Genomic DNA, 19,644 nt, shown 5'->3' with positions numbered 1-19,644 from the left:
GCTCATCGTGCCTTCTGCGAATTGCCTTAATTCGGTGTCGGTTAGGATGCCAGTTTTTTAGAAACCATTATGTTATTACGTTTGGAACTGTCTCGTTTGTTAGCGTCGAATATGTTTGGAAGATAGCAGGCTTTGTTGAGTTTGCTGCCAGTGCCTTAAATATCAAGGTTATTCAACAACTTCTTATCACTTTTGACACCCGGTAGTAATACGTTTTATCGTGTTTATTTTTGTATATTCCTATCTATATCGTATATTTATTTTGTTTCTCTTTTTCGCGCGTATTTTACTCCGCGTATTTTATTTCTCCACTGACACTGTCGGTTCGCAGGTGATTGAAATTGTTTGGATTAGATTCGAATCAGATTGTATAATCTCAATTTGTACTCTGCGCTTTACTACGGCAGAAATCAACGGTAGAGAAGTAAAGATAAAAGTTTCTTTTATAAACAGATCTTACATTCTGATGACAAATTGACGGAAAGCTTTCGATCTTATCCGCGACAGTGAACATCCGGAGGAACACGCGTCGTTGTCCGACTATAAATGTCTATTCTACTTAAGATTCTTCTTCCAGTTTAGAAGCTATTACGTGTAATACTGTCTTCCTTCTATTTACATGATTATTCAAAACACACGGTATTAAAAGGGATTACATTTTATATACCGCGTGACCAGCAGAATAAAGCGATAAAATGCTCACTACGGATAGCTCCCTGATCTCCACTCCTGTTTATCTTCCAGTAATCTGAAGTGGCTAATAAACGCTGCAATTATCAGCAGGTAAATTAGTTTCCACGACGGATACGCATCTTAATCGAAGAATAAAAGAAAGAGAGCAGGGGAAAGCAGTTTCCCCGAATAATTACTTATTCAAACAATCGACCGGAACGAAACAGCCCACGAGCACGCATTAAAAGGGACTAAAAAGTCGAGCTTGGCAAATATTGCCGCGGCGCCGACGCAGAAAAGAGAAAATAAAGGAGAGAAAGATAAATAGAGGGAAAGGGTAGATAATGTCCGATTAAAGGTGCAGTTTTTTGATGGCCAATTACTCTTACAGATAGAAGCCTGAGTTCGCCCAGCCCCTGCCTTCTTTCTCTTCCTCTTTCATCCTCTCTTTCTCTTTCTCTTTTATCCTGCTGTTCGTCTCGGTACTCCCATCGGAACATCTTCCGCCGAATCTTTACGATCCACGCTTCGGGGTACGCGTTGCTCGATTGTAATCGCCACGGAACACGCCCTGGAATTAATCCTGATAAAATTAATAGGGTCCTATTACCAAACGCGTGTACTGCCTGGAACAGCAGGCTCTTCTTCTGCTTTTGTTGTACATGTGTCGCTGTATTATATTTATAAAATTGATGTATTATATTATAAGCATAATAACTGGCTTGTAACCTCTTTTCGATTCAATTGCCATCGCTTAAGGTTCCGCGAACTTCTCCATCCTTTCTTTGTAGAAACTTGGCTGGTTGAACGTATCGGAGTATTACAACGCGTTCTGCAAGTAATTGTGATAACATAGACCGCGAATTTTTATGCATTTGTGCGAAATTTAAAGGTACAAGAGCGCGCACAATGCGTATAACAGTAGCCGTTATGATATTTGGACAATGAAACGAATTTCTATTTACCTTGAATTTCTTTAAAAGGAATTTTAATTCGCCTAAATATCCGCGCTCCAATGATAAATTTGGTAATTAAATAATAAATGGATCTCATCAGCAAATGAGTGTACTGGCTTGGTTAGACTCTTTTTGTGTTTTTATTATCTTGGCTATCGATATATCGTATTTATAAAATTGGCGTATTATATTGTGACCAATAACGCGATCTTTGTTAGACTAAATCCACGTCATACTAACTTCCGCGAACTTTTCAATCTTTTCCTTATTTCTATCGTATTGGGCATTTTTATTATATATATTCTCAGAATTGATGTATTATATTATAATCAACAACGTGCTTTCTGTTAAGGATCGATTAATAATATTAAAAATACAAACTTATCAATCCTTTCTTGTCTTTTAATTAATTGGTCAAACATATTAATATACCTCGCGAGCACACTGCTAATGTTTATGCAGTTTTTATGGGAAATTTCAATATACACAACTTCGTGGAATGTACGTAATTGCACGAAAGTCTGTGTATAAATATGCGGAGCAAATTCACAGAAATATGTGTTTATAAATATATAAAGCTGCAGGAACATCCGCGATCTATTTATGAGTAGTACAGTTTTTCTGTAGTTTTTCTTTGAGCAAAGAAAAATTTTTTTATGGGAAACTTCAATGTACAGAACTTCGTGGAATGTACATAGTGTACGAAAGTCTGTGTATAAATATGCGGAGTACAGTAAATTCATAGAAATATGTGTTTATACAAATGTAAAGCTGCAGGAATATCCGCGATCTATTTATGAGTAGTACAGTTTTTCTATAGCTTTTCTTTGAGCAAAGAAAAATTTTGATAGGAACAACGTATGAAATTTATTTGACACGGTATAATTTATAACGTTGATCGTTTCAGATTATCCTTTCCCTCAGGACACTCGTCATTCTCGGCCTACACGATGATCTACCTCGCGGTAAGTTCCTCCTTTTCGTTCATCTTTTCTTCGAATTTATGATTATGTACGATCGCCTGATTCCGTTATCGATTCATTTTTTTATTTTTTCTACGATGAGAAATTTGAATGGCAGCAACGGGATATCTGCTTAATGGTTTGGAATTTTTATCTTCTTTCTCAAAGTCGAATGGTAATTACTCATTTTCTGTTATTTTCTAAGTTGGAAGTAAAAAGAGTCGATCCCAAGCTCACTGTGATTTTTTACATTATGGTGCTTGATGATTTTTATAATTACGCGTACTCGTTAGATATGTAAATTCTCGTAAATTAAAACGTAGAATTATTTTCATTAAACGTTATGTGTTTGGAAAAAGAAAATAGTACGCGTAGTTTTATTTTGACCAAAGTTTCGTGTTTTGCTTGCAACGTTAGTTTCACGCAGTGAAAATATCGTTATGTACATTATCGATCTAAAATATTATTCTTATCTTGTACTATCTGTTCCGTGATTCGTATTAATTGTCAATTAAACAGATAACGGATGAGATTTAACGCTTATCAAATTCTTTAAATTTCTTTAAATACAAAATATACACGACAGAAACCATCGATTGAAATTAAAAATCGTATTTAAACAGATGGAGCGAATAAAATTCACATTCTTGTTAATTACGTTCAGCGTTTACTTTCCAAGCTGGTTGCAAGTTATAGGGTATGATATAAGATTCTTTTACTTTGTCATGAGCAAAATTATGAAATGCTTATTTAACGTTTGTGTCGTTCTCTATATCTGAAGCGAAGAACTCAGAGAAATAAATGAGTACCATAACGTAAGTGTGTAAATGACTACTTTTGTTATTTCTTTACACGCGTGTATCATTATGATATCAAGCATTACGTAACGTGCGTAAAAAATCCACCTTATATGACGTCTTTGTGCATATTTATTCCCTTTTTAATTTCAACATCATTGGCATACAGAACGTTTATTATTACGTTAACGTGCCTGTAATTTTTCAATTACTTTTACGAGAATTTAACCAAATGATTATGTATATCGATGGTCACTTGGTATCGACCGTTAACTAACGATAATTGTTTTACGAAGAAGCTGCAATTTACATAATTTAAAGATATAATTCGAAGCTATCGTAATTTTCGTTAAATAGAATTCTATATATTTTTATCTTTCCGGCGTTCTTACGATTTTTTTACTCGAAAACAATTTATATGATAATAGATCGACAAAAGTTCGAAAATAATTACGAATACATGAATATAAATGACGAGTGGTAAGCGGAAAATCGACAATTATTTTCAGTTCGTTGTGTTTCTTTTTTGAGAATAACGACGCTACTGTCACCGCTCGTTTCAACTGCTGTCCGTCGTTTATGCAGCATCCAATCGTCTATCCTCTTCACTCTCTTTATTTGCAGCGACGAATAACCATACAACGTTGTTTATCCTGAAATATTCCCAATAATCTCTTTCGAGACGTTTCCGTCGATGCCACTTTCCAGCTTTTCTCTGCAAGATCAACAATCGAAAATCAACAGTCTCGTGAATTCCATTCACGGATCAACATCGTGCGAACTATCGTTTGATCGATGGTACTTTCCAGCTTTTTCCTCTTTCGCAAGATCAACGATCGAAAATCAACAATCTTGTAAATTCCATCTACAAATCGACATTATTTGAACAATCATTCACATGTCCTAACATTTGTACGTAAATTTACACGATATTCTCTCTTGTCAAGTGTTAAATTCATACTTCCAACAGCCTTTGTAACGTATTTCTCAGATTCAGATTTAGAAAAAGTTTACACAAATATCCCGACGATCGGTACCTTCGACTAACGGAAAACCGAACGAAAAAACTAACAGTTTTACCGTGGAATTTCTTGGCACTGGACGCGCGTCATCTCCCGTTAGATATTTTCTTACAACGTCGAACATCTTTTTCCATTGTAATTAGCTTGGAACCGAAGAGGAAAATTGAGATACGAAAATACGAGACTGACGGTAGAGTTAAATTCGCTGCTGAAAAGATCGACGTACGCGTGACACACGATTGGCTAATTTCACACTTTCGAAAAACCACGTTTCATCATCGCCAACCTACTGTGCTCCGCCTTTATCTCGCAGATTGCATCGCACACACCTTTTACTTTCTCTGCTTTTTTACAGCGTTGACAATACCACGTTACGAGGACAAAAAACGTTCCATTTCCATAATAACTCTTTCGATGGTGTGTGTGCAATTTCTCTATGTTTGTTTTGTTTCTATGGTGTTCTATAGCTGTACTTACAATTAAGGATGACATGGAAGGGTAGCAAGCTGTTGAAACACTTCCTGCAACTTCTGTGTATACTTATGGCCTGGTTCACGGCATTGTCACGAGTTTCTGATTATAAACATCACTGGAGCGATGTTCTGGCCGGCTCGACCCTTGGTACCATCGTGGCACTAGTCGTGGTGAGTATTATTCTCCTTAACTATCCCATTGTGCGATCATAAATTACACGCGATCGTGAATATGAAATATACGATGTATCGAGTTCGAACTTTTACGACCTCCGTTGGCCGTATTCGCTCGTGGAAACTAATCGGCAATACCGAGACGATCTGCGTACATACGATGCAGCTCTAATTCATCTGCATTCTATTTATTCGAGGGAAATTTCACTGGGTCAGCCTGTGCGCGAAAACCACTGCAGAGAAACGCGAATACGTATCCGTTGATTTTTCTATTTTAACGTCGCTTCGCGATTAGGAGGCAGATAATTTTAACGCGGTATAATTGGAAACGAAAAGAACGTTTTACGTTTTAACGTTGTTATATTACGACCAGCAATATTTTGATCGTTTCGAAGAGGATGCGAAAATGTACGTTTAACAATCCAAAATCAAATATAGAGACAATTTTGGTAATAGAAGATCGATCGATATCGAACATCGAAATTTAAAACAGCTTCCCTGTGTAAAACATAAAATGTGATTTATTTCGTTGTATGATATCACGTGCTAGAAAATGAACAAATCGTGGATTATCGTGTTTGCAGCCGTGTGATCTACAGGGTGGTTGGTAACTGATGGTACAAGCGGAAAGGGGGTGATTCTAGGCGAAAAAAGAAGTCGAAAATATAGAATACAAATTTTGTTTTTAATTTTTCCATCGAGACAACGATCTACAGTGAGATCCGTTATAACGAGACGCGATAAAGTGCAGGCGTACCGAGCCAAAATTCAAAGTCAATTTTCTCGAAAACAAAGCCTCGAACGAAAAATTGTTATTCTATATTTTCGACTTCTTTTTTCGCGCAGAATCACCCCCTTTCCGCTTGTACCACCAGTTACCAACCACCCTGTATGTATGTGACATATGCGAGCCTCCCAGAAGCAAAATTGATCGACTCTATTTTCTGTCAATTTCCTCAATTTCACCTGCACGATTAACGTCCAATTCAAAAACGAAGAGAAACAAAACAAGAAAAGAAAAGAAAAGAAAGAGTACTTCCGCAAGTTCGCGGACAAACTTGAAAAATAGCGTTTGGTAAATTTCAAAGACAAGTGACATCGTCGCTTTCTTTCGCTTTTCAATTTACCCAGTTGATCGATAGTGGCCTTTGAACGTCTCGCGTAATTCCCGGACAAATACACGGCTAATAATAATCAGTCGATCTTGGAATGATTTTTTTGCAGGCGAACTGCGTGGCGAACCTGTTCAAAGATCGGAGTCGTTGCTCGATGGATGAGAAACGCCGTGCAGCCGATTACGAAACAGGGGGCGGTACACAGGTGAATAATGGCTCTACTAATCGCAACTGTTGACCTAACGAGCTAGCTCTTCGCTTGCTGACCACACCAAGACCGTGACTCGTCTTCTAATTGTCTCTGGGGAGCTAGTCTGGTCTCAGGGAACAAAAGCACATGCTACTGGCCGCCTGAAGTCGAGTTATACGAAAAACATACGGTGTCCGAATGTTGGTGTCGCGAATTTTATTGTTCGACAGCGAAACTGCCTTACGCGCTGCTGGGGACCCTTCATCATCCGCCCACCTTCTCGGCGATTCTTCTAGACGTAGCCTGTTTCAACATGATCCATCATAATCATCATAATCATCATCGGCTGGTGTTCCATGCTGATCGTATTCCAATTAAAAAGAAAAGAAAAACAAAGAGAAAGCAGCAAAAAGCAGCAATATTTCATGGGATGGAACGGATTATTTGACGTACGAATTTCTCTTTTTCATACTAATGCTTCGCGACGAAGCTTCTTTTATCAACGTTCTCTACTTTCCATCGAGCTTCTGTGGGCAGTTTTAATACAAACTCTCATCTTTTATTATATGTCCCAAGTGTCCCTTTAACGATGCAATCGATAAGCAAGCGATTCTACGTGGAAGAACAAATGGAAAGTGCAAAGTAACATTTTCTCGCATCATGACGATGATGATTCGTTACCGTGAAAACGAAATTCGGAAGTTTATCAATTATCAATTAAACACGTGGAAACTCTGTTCTCGCGAAAACGAGGCCGGATCGATTTTATTCGAACATTTTTCGCTCGTTTCCGCGCGTAACGATACAACGATCTGCCATCGATCGTTTATTCGTATTTATCGGTAATTAGCTAAGCTCGTATATCGGCACGTTCTGAAATTCCATTCTATCGAAAACGAAGCGCCGTATAAATAAATTTCGTTCTATATCGTCGACTTATTTCTTCCACGTAGAATCATCCCCTTGCCGATTGTATCATGGTTACCGGGACAACCTGTATTTCGTTTCTTTTTTTCTTTTTTCCTACTTTTCTCTTTTGGTGGAAGCGAAGAGCGAACTATACATATATTATATGTGTCTTGTCGATGTCCTAGCTTTGTTGAAGGGACGTTCGTGTTATCGATACGTCGTCGTTATCCCTTATTTCGTCCAAATTGTCCGTTCAAGGAAGATCTAGCACAGGTCTGGTTCTTGTTATTTTATGTCTATTTTAGATGGTGATGTTTCTCTTTATTTTTTAGCCGATTTTATCGACGAGTAACCGAATTATTGCTTATACGTATAATTCGTTGTTGGCGCAATGATAGGCAAATATCGTTAATCTCTTATCGATAGTCGCGTTTAATGCGAGAATTTTTGTACAGGCAATGCAACCGTGTTTGTAGTTTCAGCGAAGATGTATTTATTTCTTGTTGAGCGTTATTTATTTATAGACAGGGAGAAAGAGTAAGCGAGCAAATATTTTCCCCCTGATTGTAGAGGATATATTGCTCGTTGTTCGCGAGAAGGCACGCTATATTTTTTAATTGGAGAGCAGAGCAGGCAAACGCGGTGTTAACGTTCATTTTTATTCTTGTACTATATTTTCGTAGATATTCTTGTTGGTATCTGGTGCTCTTGATCCTACTTACGCTAAAGTTGTTTAACTTTAAAAAAAAACGTACTACATATGCTAAGATACGAAAGGCGATTTTATTTTCTTCTTCTTTCCTTTTTTTTTTTTTTTGCGCTTAATTAGTCTCGAATTTCTTGAAAAGGTCGCAGAGGTAGCAAAATTTTCAGTATTGACCATTTTTTATCCTACACGTATACTATATTATAGTATGTCATTGAGGATGCACGATGAAGCACGCAAATATCATTCGTTGCTTGTTGGACGATTATGGTACGTATTGTTAGGTTTGCAAGTTTATCGTAGATTTAAATATAGATAATTGAGCGGCTCAGACGGAAAATGGTACAAGTGAGATACATAGAAATAAATTTCTATATAGAAAAGTCTGTATGCGTCGAACAATTTCAACAAATTATCTTACACAAAGTAACACAATTGTTTTTGCATTTTATTATACGACTAATATATGTATAAGCTACTCAGAGGCAGAAGAACGATAGAAAGAAATAACTAAAAGTACAGATACGTTTCGCAAATTCGCAACTTGGGTTGAATTATTTCTTTCAATCTGTTCGTTTGCTCCATACAAATAATTGTATCGTTGTTAAGAAAGAAAAGGATACGCTTGTACCGCTTTTCCATCGAGTCTGCTGATTCTTCGTTCAATGTGATCGTTTACGAATACATCTGCACAATATTATCTTAAGAATATGTTTAAAAAGAAAACATAGAAAAAAAAAAGATATCTGTAAAGAAAGATCTCCGATAGCGTGAAGAGATTCGCATTTATTCGAATCTCCGGTTCCCCGCGAAAGCAATGGAATCTGTTATAATAGCAAATATATGATGCAATAATAAGTGGACTGTTCGTTACGAACGTTTAATGCAAAGTATTACAGTAAAGATGGTTAGTTAAATAAAAGGAAGGAGCAAGTAAGCGAATTAGTAATAAAAATTAGAAAAACTCCACGGAGCTATGTATAATCCTATTTGAATTTACAATTGTAGATCGTAAAACCATTTCGAATCTGTATACATTTCTAGATTATGAAAGTATAGGTTCTTAAATATTATACAGTAGACGTACGTGTTTTAGAGGACGAGAGGAAAGAGTTGGAAAAAGCAGAAAAGTTAGGAGACGACCCTCTCGTCCATTGATTTTCTATTCAAACTTTTTACGTAATTCGGATAGCCGACGTACTAGGTATGCGTGCTAACGTCTCTAAATCATTTTCGATATAATTATACCGATAGTACCTATATCGTACGATTTACGTATGATGTACGCGTACTAACGTATGCATGGTGCTTTGAAGCTTCACAAGGCGAGCCACGTAAACCGTTACAACAGCCAAATATCTTTCACCGTTTCATTCGATGGAACGAGATATTATGGAACTATAGGTTGGACAATTTATTTAAAAACGTATCGAAAAATAACAGACAGGCGAACGAGAAGCGAACCTCTTCGAATATTTCGGGTTTCCCGTGAAACAAAGTATCGCCAGACTGCAGCGTGTGCCAATCTCTTTTACAAGAAACGACGTTAGAATACTGCATAGGTAAAAATAAGAAAAGAATGTCTTAATATGTCTAAATAAAGAATGTCTAAATATGGACTCTTAAATGGTTTATCGAATACAGAATGTTAAAGAGGACTCGAGGAAAATCCATTTAGGAAAGGTTTTTAAAAAAGTTAAGAAACAGAAGAGACGATCCTTAATATTCAAGGTCTACCCTATATATGTATAAAAGAATCGTATGTACAGTGATATGAAAGTTTCAACGCGATAGTTTGATTTGTAATAATTGCGTGACTCGCCTTGTGTAGAAGTAGAACCGTGATGTTCTACTATACGGCATTGCTGTATCATCAACTGGAAGTATTGTGTACCTGTACACTGTTGTAGTAGACAAAACCGTGTACGTTTATATGTTAAGATAGAAATCTTTATTTATTTTATAAAGGATATATATATATACATCGTATATATATCGTATATTCGATTCGTTAACGAAAAGGATGTCAGAAAGAGACCAATAAGTGATATTTCAATTACTGTCTTCACCCATGGCCACTACTTTGCTAACTATAGCGACACTATCACGATAATCGAAAGCAAAGATTCTTCGGAGCAAATCTCTCCCTCTCTCTTCATTTTTCTTTTCATTTCAAGTAAAAAATCTTGTGTAAATGCATTATTCGTTCAGGTTTTCGTCATTCCTTTCTAAATCGAATCGTTGTATTAAGATAAAATTTGTGCTCGATGCATCCGGAAAATTCCTAGCAAAATATCCGAGTTTCGTATGCAGTCTCGATCGAACTAGATGAATCGTTAAACGAATTACTATTTCCTTCGCAGCATTTGCTTTTCTCTAATCTATTTTTCAGACAACCAATCGCAAAGCAACGTGATTGTTCTTAATCGAGACGATCATCCTCGTACGTCTTTAAAATTATTTTGCTCTCGAAGACAACGCTGTTGCCTTTTTTGCTGGAATTGCAGATGTATAGGGTTGTCCGTTAGTAACTTTACGAACAGCCTAACGTGTATAATACTCTCATAAGCGATAGCTTTCATCCGCAAATAATACCGCAATCGTAGCTTCTAATAACGCACTCCTACGAATTAATTACCAAGAATATTATCGCTTCATGTTCCTCTCAGACTTATTTCAGATACTATTAATGATTACTTACAATCAACCGTATGTATAACGTAACAATGCTTACGCGCGCATTAAACGGAAAAATATGGAATTGCTCTGCGTTTGCAGACCGTATCATACTAATCCAACGAACTTTCAGTGTCGCTTTTTACCACTTTTATCTATATATTTTAAAACTTAAAGATCAGTCGTACGTAGTTTATAGATACGATGACCATATTCTCTGAGAGAAAATAATTTGCCTTGTAAGCTAATAATAATAATTTGCAAGCTTTGTTCCATCATATTTCCAAGCCGATTCGTGTCTGTGGTAGGAGTCCACGTATTGTAGAATTCGTATCATTTTTATCCGGCTCGATATCATTGGAACAAACTTTCGGTTTAAATCTGTAAATGCTCTGGAACAATGAGAAAATAGAAATAGATAATTGATGTGGTCTTTACAGGAAACTACATTTACGTTAAACGGAACGCTGCTAAATAGAAAAGAGTTCTCCGTAATGTTGTAAAAATGAAAAACGAGATGGTGGATTTTTTTTTTTGGGAGAGATAAATAAACGAAGAGAGGAGCTACTCGAATTACAAAACTGATCTTTACGATCAACGATCGTCGCTGTACTTTGTTTGAAACTTAAAATTAAGAGACAATGTCAGAGGAATTTCTGCGAGTTTCGTCCGTGCAGCTAAGCATTACGAAACTTCGTTCTGTCTGAAATGAAAAGTATTCGATTAAAATAGGAAACATAATTAAGAAACGATAGTAATAGAGATCCAGGAGGAGTGACACAAGATTTTTTACGTGCAGTACATTCCCAATTTATCGATGAAACAAATGTAACGCTATACTCTTTCGACACCTTTTAGATTTAGCGTATTATCTTTCTTCTCGAATCGAAAAATCGACGACGAAGTATGTGGTTTGTTTCTTTTTTTTCTTCTTTTTTTTCTTTCATACATCTGCAGCCAAGCTCGAAAACATTGTCGGAATTGACCGATATGTAAATTATTGTATCGTTCGAAACGTGCTACTGTATTCTGATTTACGATTAGAATAACGAAGCACTCTCCTTGTTATTCGTATGAACGGTTAATTTTATGTCTGCGTTAAGATATAAGTCGAGTGTATTATAATATCTTTAACATATTATATGTGTATATAAATATGTTATATTTTAATGTCTTATTGACCGTTGATCTTGTTCCTATGATTGTATTTCGCAATTGAAATTCGTGCGTATGACGCGCGTGACAAATATATTCTACTCTTTTTTTTTCTTTTTTCAAAAATATCAAATTAATAATATAAAACACACCTTTGCCTTTTGTTGAGTTGTTGGCAATTGACATAGTCTGTACGTTGCTTAAAAAAAGAAATAATATTGATTCCTTAAGGTGAGCTGATAAAGGGTGTGACGAAGGATATTTATATATTTTGAAGGAAACGAGACATTTTTTAATACATGTTTTTAAATATTTTAACATTACGATGTTAAAATTATTATGAACTTGTATTGTAAATATATGTATAACGTAATTTAATTGCAAGAGTTATTTTTCTTTTTTTCAGTAGATTTTATTTTAGGTATGTAATCTCGTGTGAACTTTTATTTATAATTTTTCGTACTCGAAGCAAACGACGATGAAAAATTTAGAAACAGTTGATAAGCAATAATCGTGAATTGACATAAGTATATATCACTATGAAATAATATTTCAAAATATATTTCATTAATCTTTGTATTCTTTCAACGTGTTCTCGAAAATGAGTTTCCCTTTCTATATGCCCACATTTGTTCAATTTCTTTTTACGCGTCTTTTACATTTATTGTGTGTATCGATACGTCATTAAATGACGTTCGAGTATTTTGTAATCAAGAAACGAATTGTTTATATGTAGTGTAGTTATACGACGATAAAGATATAACTACGTTCAAATGCGAATAAAATTCACGAGAAACATGATTCATGGGATAAGTTAGATTAGATAATTTATGAATACTTTTACATTCTACCGTACTTCCAACTTCGAACTATAAAATGTAATAGAAAATAAAAATTTACGAACAAGGGGTGGTATATTGTATTTTTTAATTGTTAAATTTCTATTGTTATACATAGATAATTTTATTATTAACGTTATTAGATGTTTAGTATTAACTAAGCGATCTTCTGATAATTACGATAACTTTATCATGGAAAATTAAGATTAAATTACGATTACCGTTGATGAAACAAGCTCAAAACAATTAAATGGAATTGGTAAAATATTTATAGATATTAATGTGCTCGTGGAAAATATTTTACGAACATTCCAAACCACGAGAAATCAAATAAAATGTTTCTACTTAATAAAATACCAGCATCTTAATTGCTGTAATGCAAATTGGCGGTCAATAAGATGTTAATTGTTAAATATAAAATACGATCGATTTCGTTAGACGATAATTTAAAAAAAAAAATAGAAAACTCTAAAGAGAAGACGATAAGCCTTAATTTCACAATGTGTCTTTCATATTCTTTAAATATTAGAGAAAATAAAAACAAGCAAAAAAAAAAAATAACGCGAAGTAAATTGAATCGATTGTTAAGGGGCTACATAAATCCAGGAAATTATCAATTTCTTTCCATATCTTTTGTATCTTCAAGCCTGTCAAATATTTAAGCGCTTTAAACGTTTTACCGTGAAGCGATTACTGTCAAAAGCGATACCAAAAGTATTAAAATAATCTGCGAATTGTTGCATCGGCAAATAATACTTTTGCAATAATAATAATAATATTTTTGCAAAACTTGCACGACTGTAAAACCTAAATATCCACTATTTTGAACAATGAGCATTTTTCTTGAAAATTACATTTCCTTGGATCGGAAACATGTCGAAAGATACGTAGTTTTTAATTTCCTAAAGATAAGTAGCTCCTTAATTTGTTAACTGGGCAAAGACGAGTTAACTGGTCGCTGGCATTAGTAATATTTTGTACTTAATAATTCATTTATCTCCTCCTTCTTTGTCTCATAATTACTCTGATATTAAAGATAATAAATATATTAATCCATTTACATTTGCATAGAATTCGATCGTAGGATTAATTCGTCTTTCATTAATTATTTAAAAAATCGCCCAGTTAACGAGTTAAAACGACTGAGTTGAATATTACTAGCAGTATAAACTATGTCTAACGCGATTTATCGGATTTGCACGATGGATCATGTTCCCTGTGCTCGTTCATACAGACGAAGGGATCGTTAATCGTTGCTTAAAGAGTTTCGTATTTATTCTAGGGCAAGTCTCCTGCTATTACTTCGAGCAAAAATGTAAACAAGGGGTTTACGATATACAACGCAATAACATTGATTAAAAAGAAAAAATTGTAACACGTGTACCGTTTTATTGTGATATCATGGTCGTTAAATTCTGCACAGATCGAGAATGTATACACCAGATCGAAGTAATAAGTTCGCTCATCTTTCGATGAAATAATATCGAAATTTCGATCGCTGTGATAACAAAGATATTAATAATTCTAAGTTTTATTCGATGAAAGTAACCGTTGGCATTGGTATATAACGTCTAATAAATAAAATATAAAAAGTGATGGATACTGTTGAAAAGTTTATTTGAAACGATAAAGCGTCATTGTATCGTAATAATTCTAAGTTCTATTCGATTAACATCGATATACATATAACGTTTAAATACATGAAATATATTGAAAGTGAATAAATATTCTTCAAAATTATTGTTTCCATATATTCTAAGGCATCGTTGCGCATACTTACTGAGAGATCATCGGAGAACGATCAAAGGGAAAATACGATTGAACGTAATTAAAAAATTCAGCCTTAGGTGAGAAGAAGACAAGCATTTCGAACGATCTCTGCTTCAGCTTACGAGCTAAGATTTTGTTAAAAAAAAAAAAAAAAAATCCGAAGAGTCGATGCATCTAGAGTTTTGAAGATTACACACACGGTAGCGACGAATTACGCTCAATTCAATTTATGTGAGTAGATAATTTACAGATGCGATAAATCATCGAACTGGAATTACTTAACGAAAGAAAAAGATCTTTAAACCCGTTCCTTTAAATTCGATTCGTACGGTAATATGTATAAATAACGATGGCTTCTCTTCGTTGAGACGAAATCGTTCATCACTGGTTCACGAACAGTAAAATGGACGAGGTATAAATACATTATAGTAGCTTTGACCAGTGCACGCCACTTAAGCAGAAACAGTGGCACACGTGATCCTTCTTGATCGGCATTTCGTATCCAAAGAGAGGATACAGCACCGATAAAATCTACTCTTTCTACCATTAATAATACCGATAGGTATCTGGTTATAAATGATAGCCTTTATTATCTTGTATACGCAAGAATACGAGGAATCACGTCGAAAGTATTCAAACACGAGCGTAATGCGAAATTAGTCTTGTACTACTCGGAACTGTCTTGTACACGAAATGTTGAAATAAAACTTCCTGTACGTGCGTCTCTGACGTTATTGATAAATTACCGATTCGGAGGATATCATCGATTAACCGGATAAATTGGAAAATAAAGAAAAATATGTTGTTATTTCTGTATTTAGAGGTAGGATCGTAACAATTATTATTTTATTCTTTGGATAAATCTATCACACCGTTCTGAGCCGAAAAAACTTTGTTGCACTTTCTTACATGGACTAGGGATAAAAACAAAAGAACATCTTACACCTATCGATTGTATCTAGAACTATCTTCTAGTTATTATTTACTGTAACTAGCGCATCTGAATATGGATGGCGAGCACAAACTCGCGTTGTCATTTTCAACAAAATATATGCTACGTGTTTTATAAATTTCCTTGAAATTCAGATTTATTTACGTCGACTTCTCGCAATAAATAAATAAACTGATCTAAATTTGAAGTTTAAAAATTACCAAGTTCGACAAGGGCTACCAATGTATTTACATCTCGAATTTAGTTTAATTGTAACGGAACACGATTTACGCAAATGTATCCAGGGACAAGATGATGTACATAATACAGGGTTACCGAAGCTGCCTTTTACCAATAACTTCTCATTCGTGTAATGGAAGATGACATTCGTGAAACTGGTTTTAAAGATTCGTTCATTTACTTCATCTAGATTAATGTTCCCGGGCGACAAAATTGATCAGTGAAAAAATTTCGTTGCTGCTATCGTTATTAGCTCAATAGCAAGATAGTTTTCAGTACTTGCTATCGTCAGTCGAAGTCATTAATCTAGAGATAACTGAAGGATGGTTTTGGTGAGGGCCAGATGTGTAACCTAGAAGAGGCGAGAAATTCTGGTTGAAAGAGGAGGTGAAACGATAGTACGTCGTGTGGAAAAGGGGAAGACTCGTTGATGGATTGGAAGGAGGAACCTAAAGTCAAGGAAATTCCCGGTGAAGGTGAAAATATGGAAGGTGGCAAAAAACAAGAGTGAAGAAAAGTTCAATTTTTGAGAAATAAAGTACAAGTTAAATAATAGATAGGTAATGAATAGCGGAATAAATAAATAGATGCATGAACTGTAATGGTGAAAATGTTTATATAAAAATAAAGTACTTAGAGGAGACGAAACAGATAACCAAGGAATTGATATATTTTTATGTTATTATTATAGTTATTTGTAAGTTTAGTCGTAGTTTTCTTTTATGTTCATAAACTATATAAAACTAAGTCCAATTTCTAGACCATCAGGCTGAAATAAATATCTATATATGTACATAGATAATTGGATGGCAGCAGAGTAGTGGGTAAGTTACCCAGTTATAAAAATAATTAAAAGGCCCGGATTTGATTCCCTGACACCCCCATAGTCCGTAATTTAATTAGCAACCAAAAATCAACCAATCTAGAATGGAGTGTTGTTTGGAAAAAAGTGAGATATAAAGCCAAGTTCATTTTAAGGTCGACGAGCTAAAATGGTGTAATAACTATATGTACTAATGCTTCCCTTAAACTCTAACAATGAAAAACGCTAGAAATTTATGTACACAAAATACATAGATTTTTGGTAGGAAATGAAAAATTTCGTTGTCTTATTAATCCAGTCGAATTAAGCGTAAAAGATCCAGGAACAAATTGATAATAAAAATTTTTTTGCATATAATTCGAAACGATATTTAGAACAAAATAAGCGATTTTGAAACAATTTTCCTTTAACGAAATATCGATTGACGAAAGAAACAATTTTTTTTACATTTTGCTTTATATCTTTGAAACTATTTATCGTACGTGAAAAAGCTTCAGTAGAATGTTGTAGCTAATAAAATTATCTGGAAAATGAGACCTGTTCGTTACGGTAAGCACAATTGCTAGGTTGAAAATTAGTAAAAAGCGAAAAAGAAGTCCTTTTTTATTAAGTTGTTTGCAACATTAGTTAAAATTGTCGTACAATATCAAGGTTCTGTAATAAATAAATACTAGTCATACCAAAGTAGTGTTCCAAATTTCGAATCTTCTGTTAATTTTCGTACAATCAATTTCTTAACTTACGAAGCGAAAAATTTTAATTTGCGATAAAAACATATCAGCTTATCTCGATTTATCCTCCGACCTTCTACGCTATCTGAAAGACCTACCATATATTTTGGTATTCAAATGAACAAAAATTTTTATATTCAAGTGCTTGACTAAAATATAGCAAAAATAAACTTTTGTTTAGTTGTAAAAAAAAGAAACTTGCAGTTTTCATTTTATCGTAATGGAACTTGTTTCAATCGATTTCTGGAGTCATTTTATGTAATTTAAAAAAAGAACGTTTCTCTAGGACCGATTGCCGTTAAGATAGATTGGATGCCCATAAAGGTTTAAAAAATGTTAGCAAAATTGTCTCATTTTCGCAGCAGGCGATTAGAGGCTTTCAAAGTAGCGAGCGAAACTACTTAAGGGCACCACGAGTCGTTTTTAACTCGATCACGCGAAAATTAACTGTAACTTATGGAAAAAAATCGCATTATCTCGACAACTATAGAACTAATTCTGTTTCCTAATTTGAGGTTATTCAAAGAAAGAAAAACTAGGACTTCTTGTTTTACGTTACTTAAGGGCTGAAAATAAGAACAAAATTTTTATGTTCCCTTTTTCACTCATCGTTATTGTTAAAATTACATTTATCGTTGCAAAGTCATATTGTCACGGATAAACAATCATTTCTATAATGTTGAAGTTTAAAAATTATGTTATTATTTATGTCGTTATTTATTTCATTTTTTATTAATTATTTTATTGTTTATTATTACGTTATGTTGTAAGAGAACGCGAGTCATATGAGAAAAAGAACCCCTCTGTCCTTGTCTAATTAAGTATGTACACTAACGCCGCTCGTTAATCGGTGTTAGACTTACACGTTATACTTTACTGCACGAATGTGCATGATTTATTAGACAAGGACACAAGTGGCCTCTATGCAGTGTTGTCTTCCTACTCCTATATCACTTTTTGAGTTCGTTCACGCATTTTTATGGTTATTAATCATTCATCCATATTGTTTTATGTGCATTTAATTTTGTAAGCTTATCTGCGTTTCGTGGAATTCAAAAGTTAGCTTATTTGTGCTTTACCTATCGTTCCCTGCTTTGTTATAACTCACTAGCTTTGTAATGGAATATTCCTAAAAGAATAAAATTCTATGACACATGTATAAAATAATAATTTATGTCATTGGAAAAGAAGAACAATGGTTATTGAACTGACATAAAATTTATTTAAATTTCAGAACGATTCATCATTACTTCAAACAAGAATTACATTTTACAATGCGATTGAAAGAAATGGAGACAGCACTATTTAAAAGCAGTCACACAATCGAATTAAATACTTAATAGAGAAGCAAATGCGAGTGTATCTGTACTTAATTTACCGTGTTTATATGAAACTTAGCCTTAATACCCCATTATTTACAACTATGTTATTTCCCCGTCACATGGGATATTATTTATTTCATAGCCAATATATCATAGAATCCGTCATTTATTTCAATAGAGTAAGTGTATTGTACCATATTTTAGATGTCATATATGTATGTCATTTTCAATCCTTTCATCTCTTCTATTAAAGATCTTTGGTACATACATTACATGTGACATGCATTACTATTCGAAAATCATAATGTGGGGGACAATATTGTTGTATACGTTTCTTTATAATAGATAACTGACAGAATGTTTTGTTATATATTAAAACAAACATTGAAGTTAATAAAAACATGTATTTTATTTATTTAATGTATATACATCTCTTAATTAAGAAAAAACAAGCTAAATAGTGTTAAAAATTCTTGAAATATCTGAATACCAATCTCAGTCACTACATGTCTTTCGAATAATGTTCAATTATTCAATTTATTTCAGATACATATCAAATCAGTACTGTCATGATAAATAACTAGCTTAATAAATATTATTTATGAATTTCTAATTATTTCATTTTTTACAATTAATTTCATAAATCAATAAAATTGATAAAGCGTTTAAATTAGATAGTAGAGACATCAAGCGCTGAATATAGATACTATCATGGCCCAGTTCGACCCAACTGATATTTTAAACTATAGTCATTACGTTTCCTGCGATGTATAATGTGTTAGTATAATTGTTTTAGATGCGAGATATTTGCAAATATGTAATGCGACGTGAAATTGTTAATTTCGATACCACCACATTCAGATAAAAGTATTTTTTAGATATATTTTACGTGTCATTGTTCCGGTTAATCAAATTTTTTAAGTATAAAAGTAACCTCAAAATCAGTGATGCTCGTTTTACGTAGCTTTCAAAATACGAACTTGCTCGTGTTGCTTGGTGGTCTGTTAATGTGTCTTGTTTTTATGATACAAGTGAAACAAATTTACAATAACAATCAGAAATACAACAGATATTTAGGATACAAGGAATACGTAAGACTTTCAGAGACAATCATATATATTCATGTTGCGTTTTCTTATGAATTTAAATCGATTCGTTTGGACTTTAGATGAATGAAATAT

General features: G+C 34.0%; 1 protein-coding gene across 4 annotated transcripts in view; it reads left to right on the top strand.

The window, feature by feature from the left end:
- Window positions 1-18,878, top strand: part of wun (wunen) — a 59,771-nt gene extending 40,893 nt beyond the window's left edge. The window contains exons 5-8 of one of the 4 annotated variants that reach the window (XR_013058263.1): window positions 2,536-2,593; window positions 4,877-5,053; window positions 6,281-6,810; window positions 18,376-18,878. Coding sequence is in view for 2 of the 4 variants with exons in the window: in XM_033333720.2 (XP_033189611.1) it covers window positions 2,536-2,593; window positions 4,877-5,053; window positions 6,281-6,376; window positions 18,376-18,450 (406 nt within the window). In the remaining 2 variants the exon portion in view is untranslated. Of the gene's footprint in view, window positions 1-2,535; window positions 2,594-4,876; window positions 5,054-6,280; window positions 6,811-11,092; window positions 15,487-18,375 lie in introns of those variants that run through there. The other 3 variants (XR_013058262.1, XM_033333720.2, XM_033333721.2) reach the window with 3 other exon arrangements.
- The last annotated feature ends 766 nt before the right edge of the window (window positions 18,879-19,644 follow it).

This window comes from Bombus vancouverensis, chromosome 4, assembly GCF_051014615.1.
Source record: "Bombus vancouverensis nearcticus chromosome 4, iyBomVanc1_principal, whole genome shotgun sequence".
Taxonomy (NCBI): domain Eukaryota; kingdom Metazoa; phylum Arthropoda; class Insecta; order Hymenoptera; family Apidae; genus Bombus; species Bombus vancouverensis.
The sequence above is the reverse complement of the archived record's forward strand: the minus strand, read 5'-3'. Positions and strand labels throughout refer to the sequence as shown.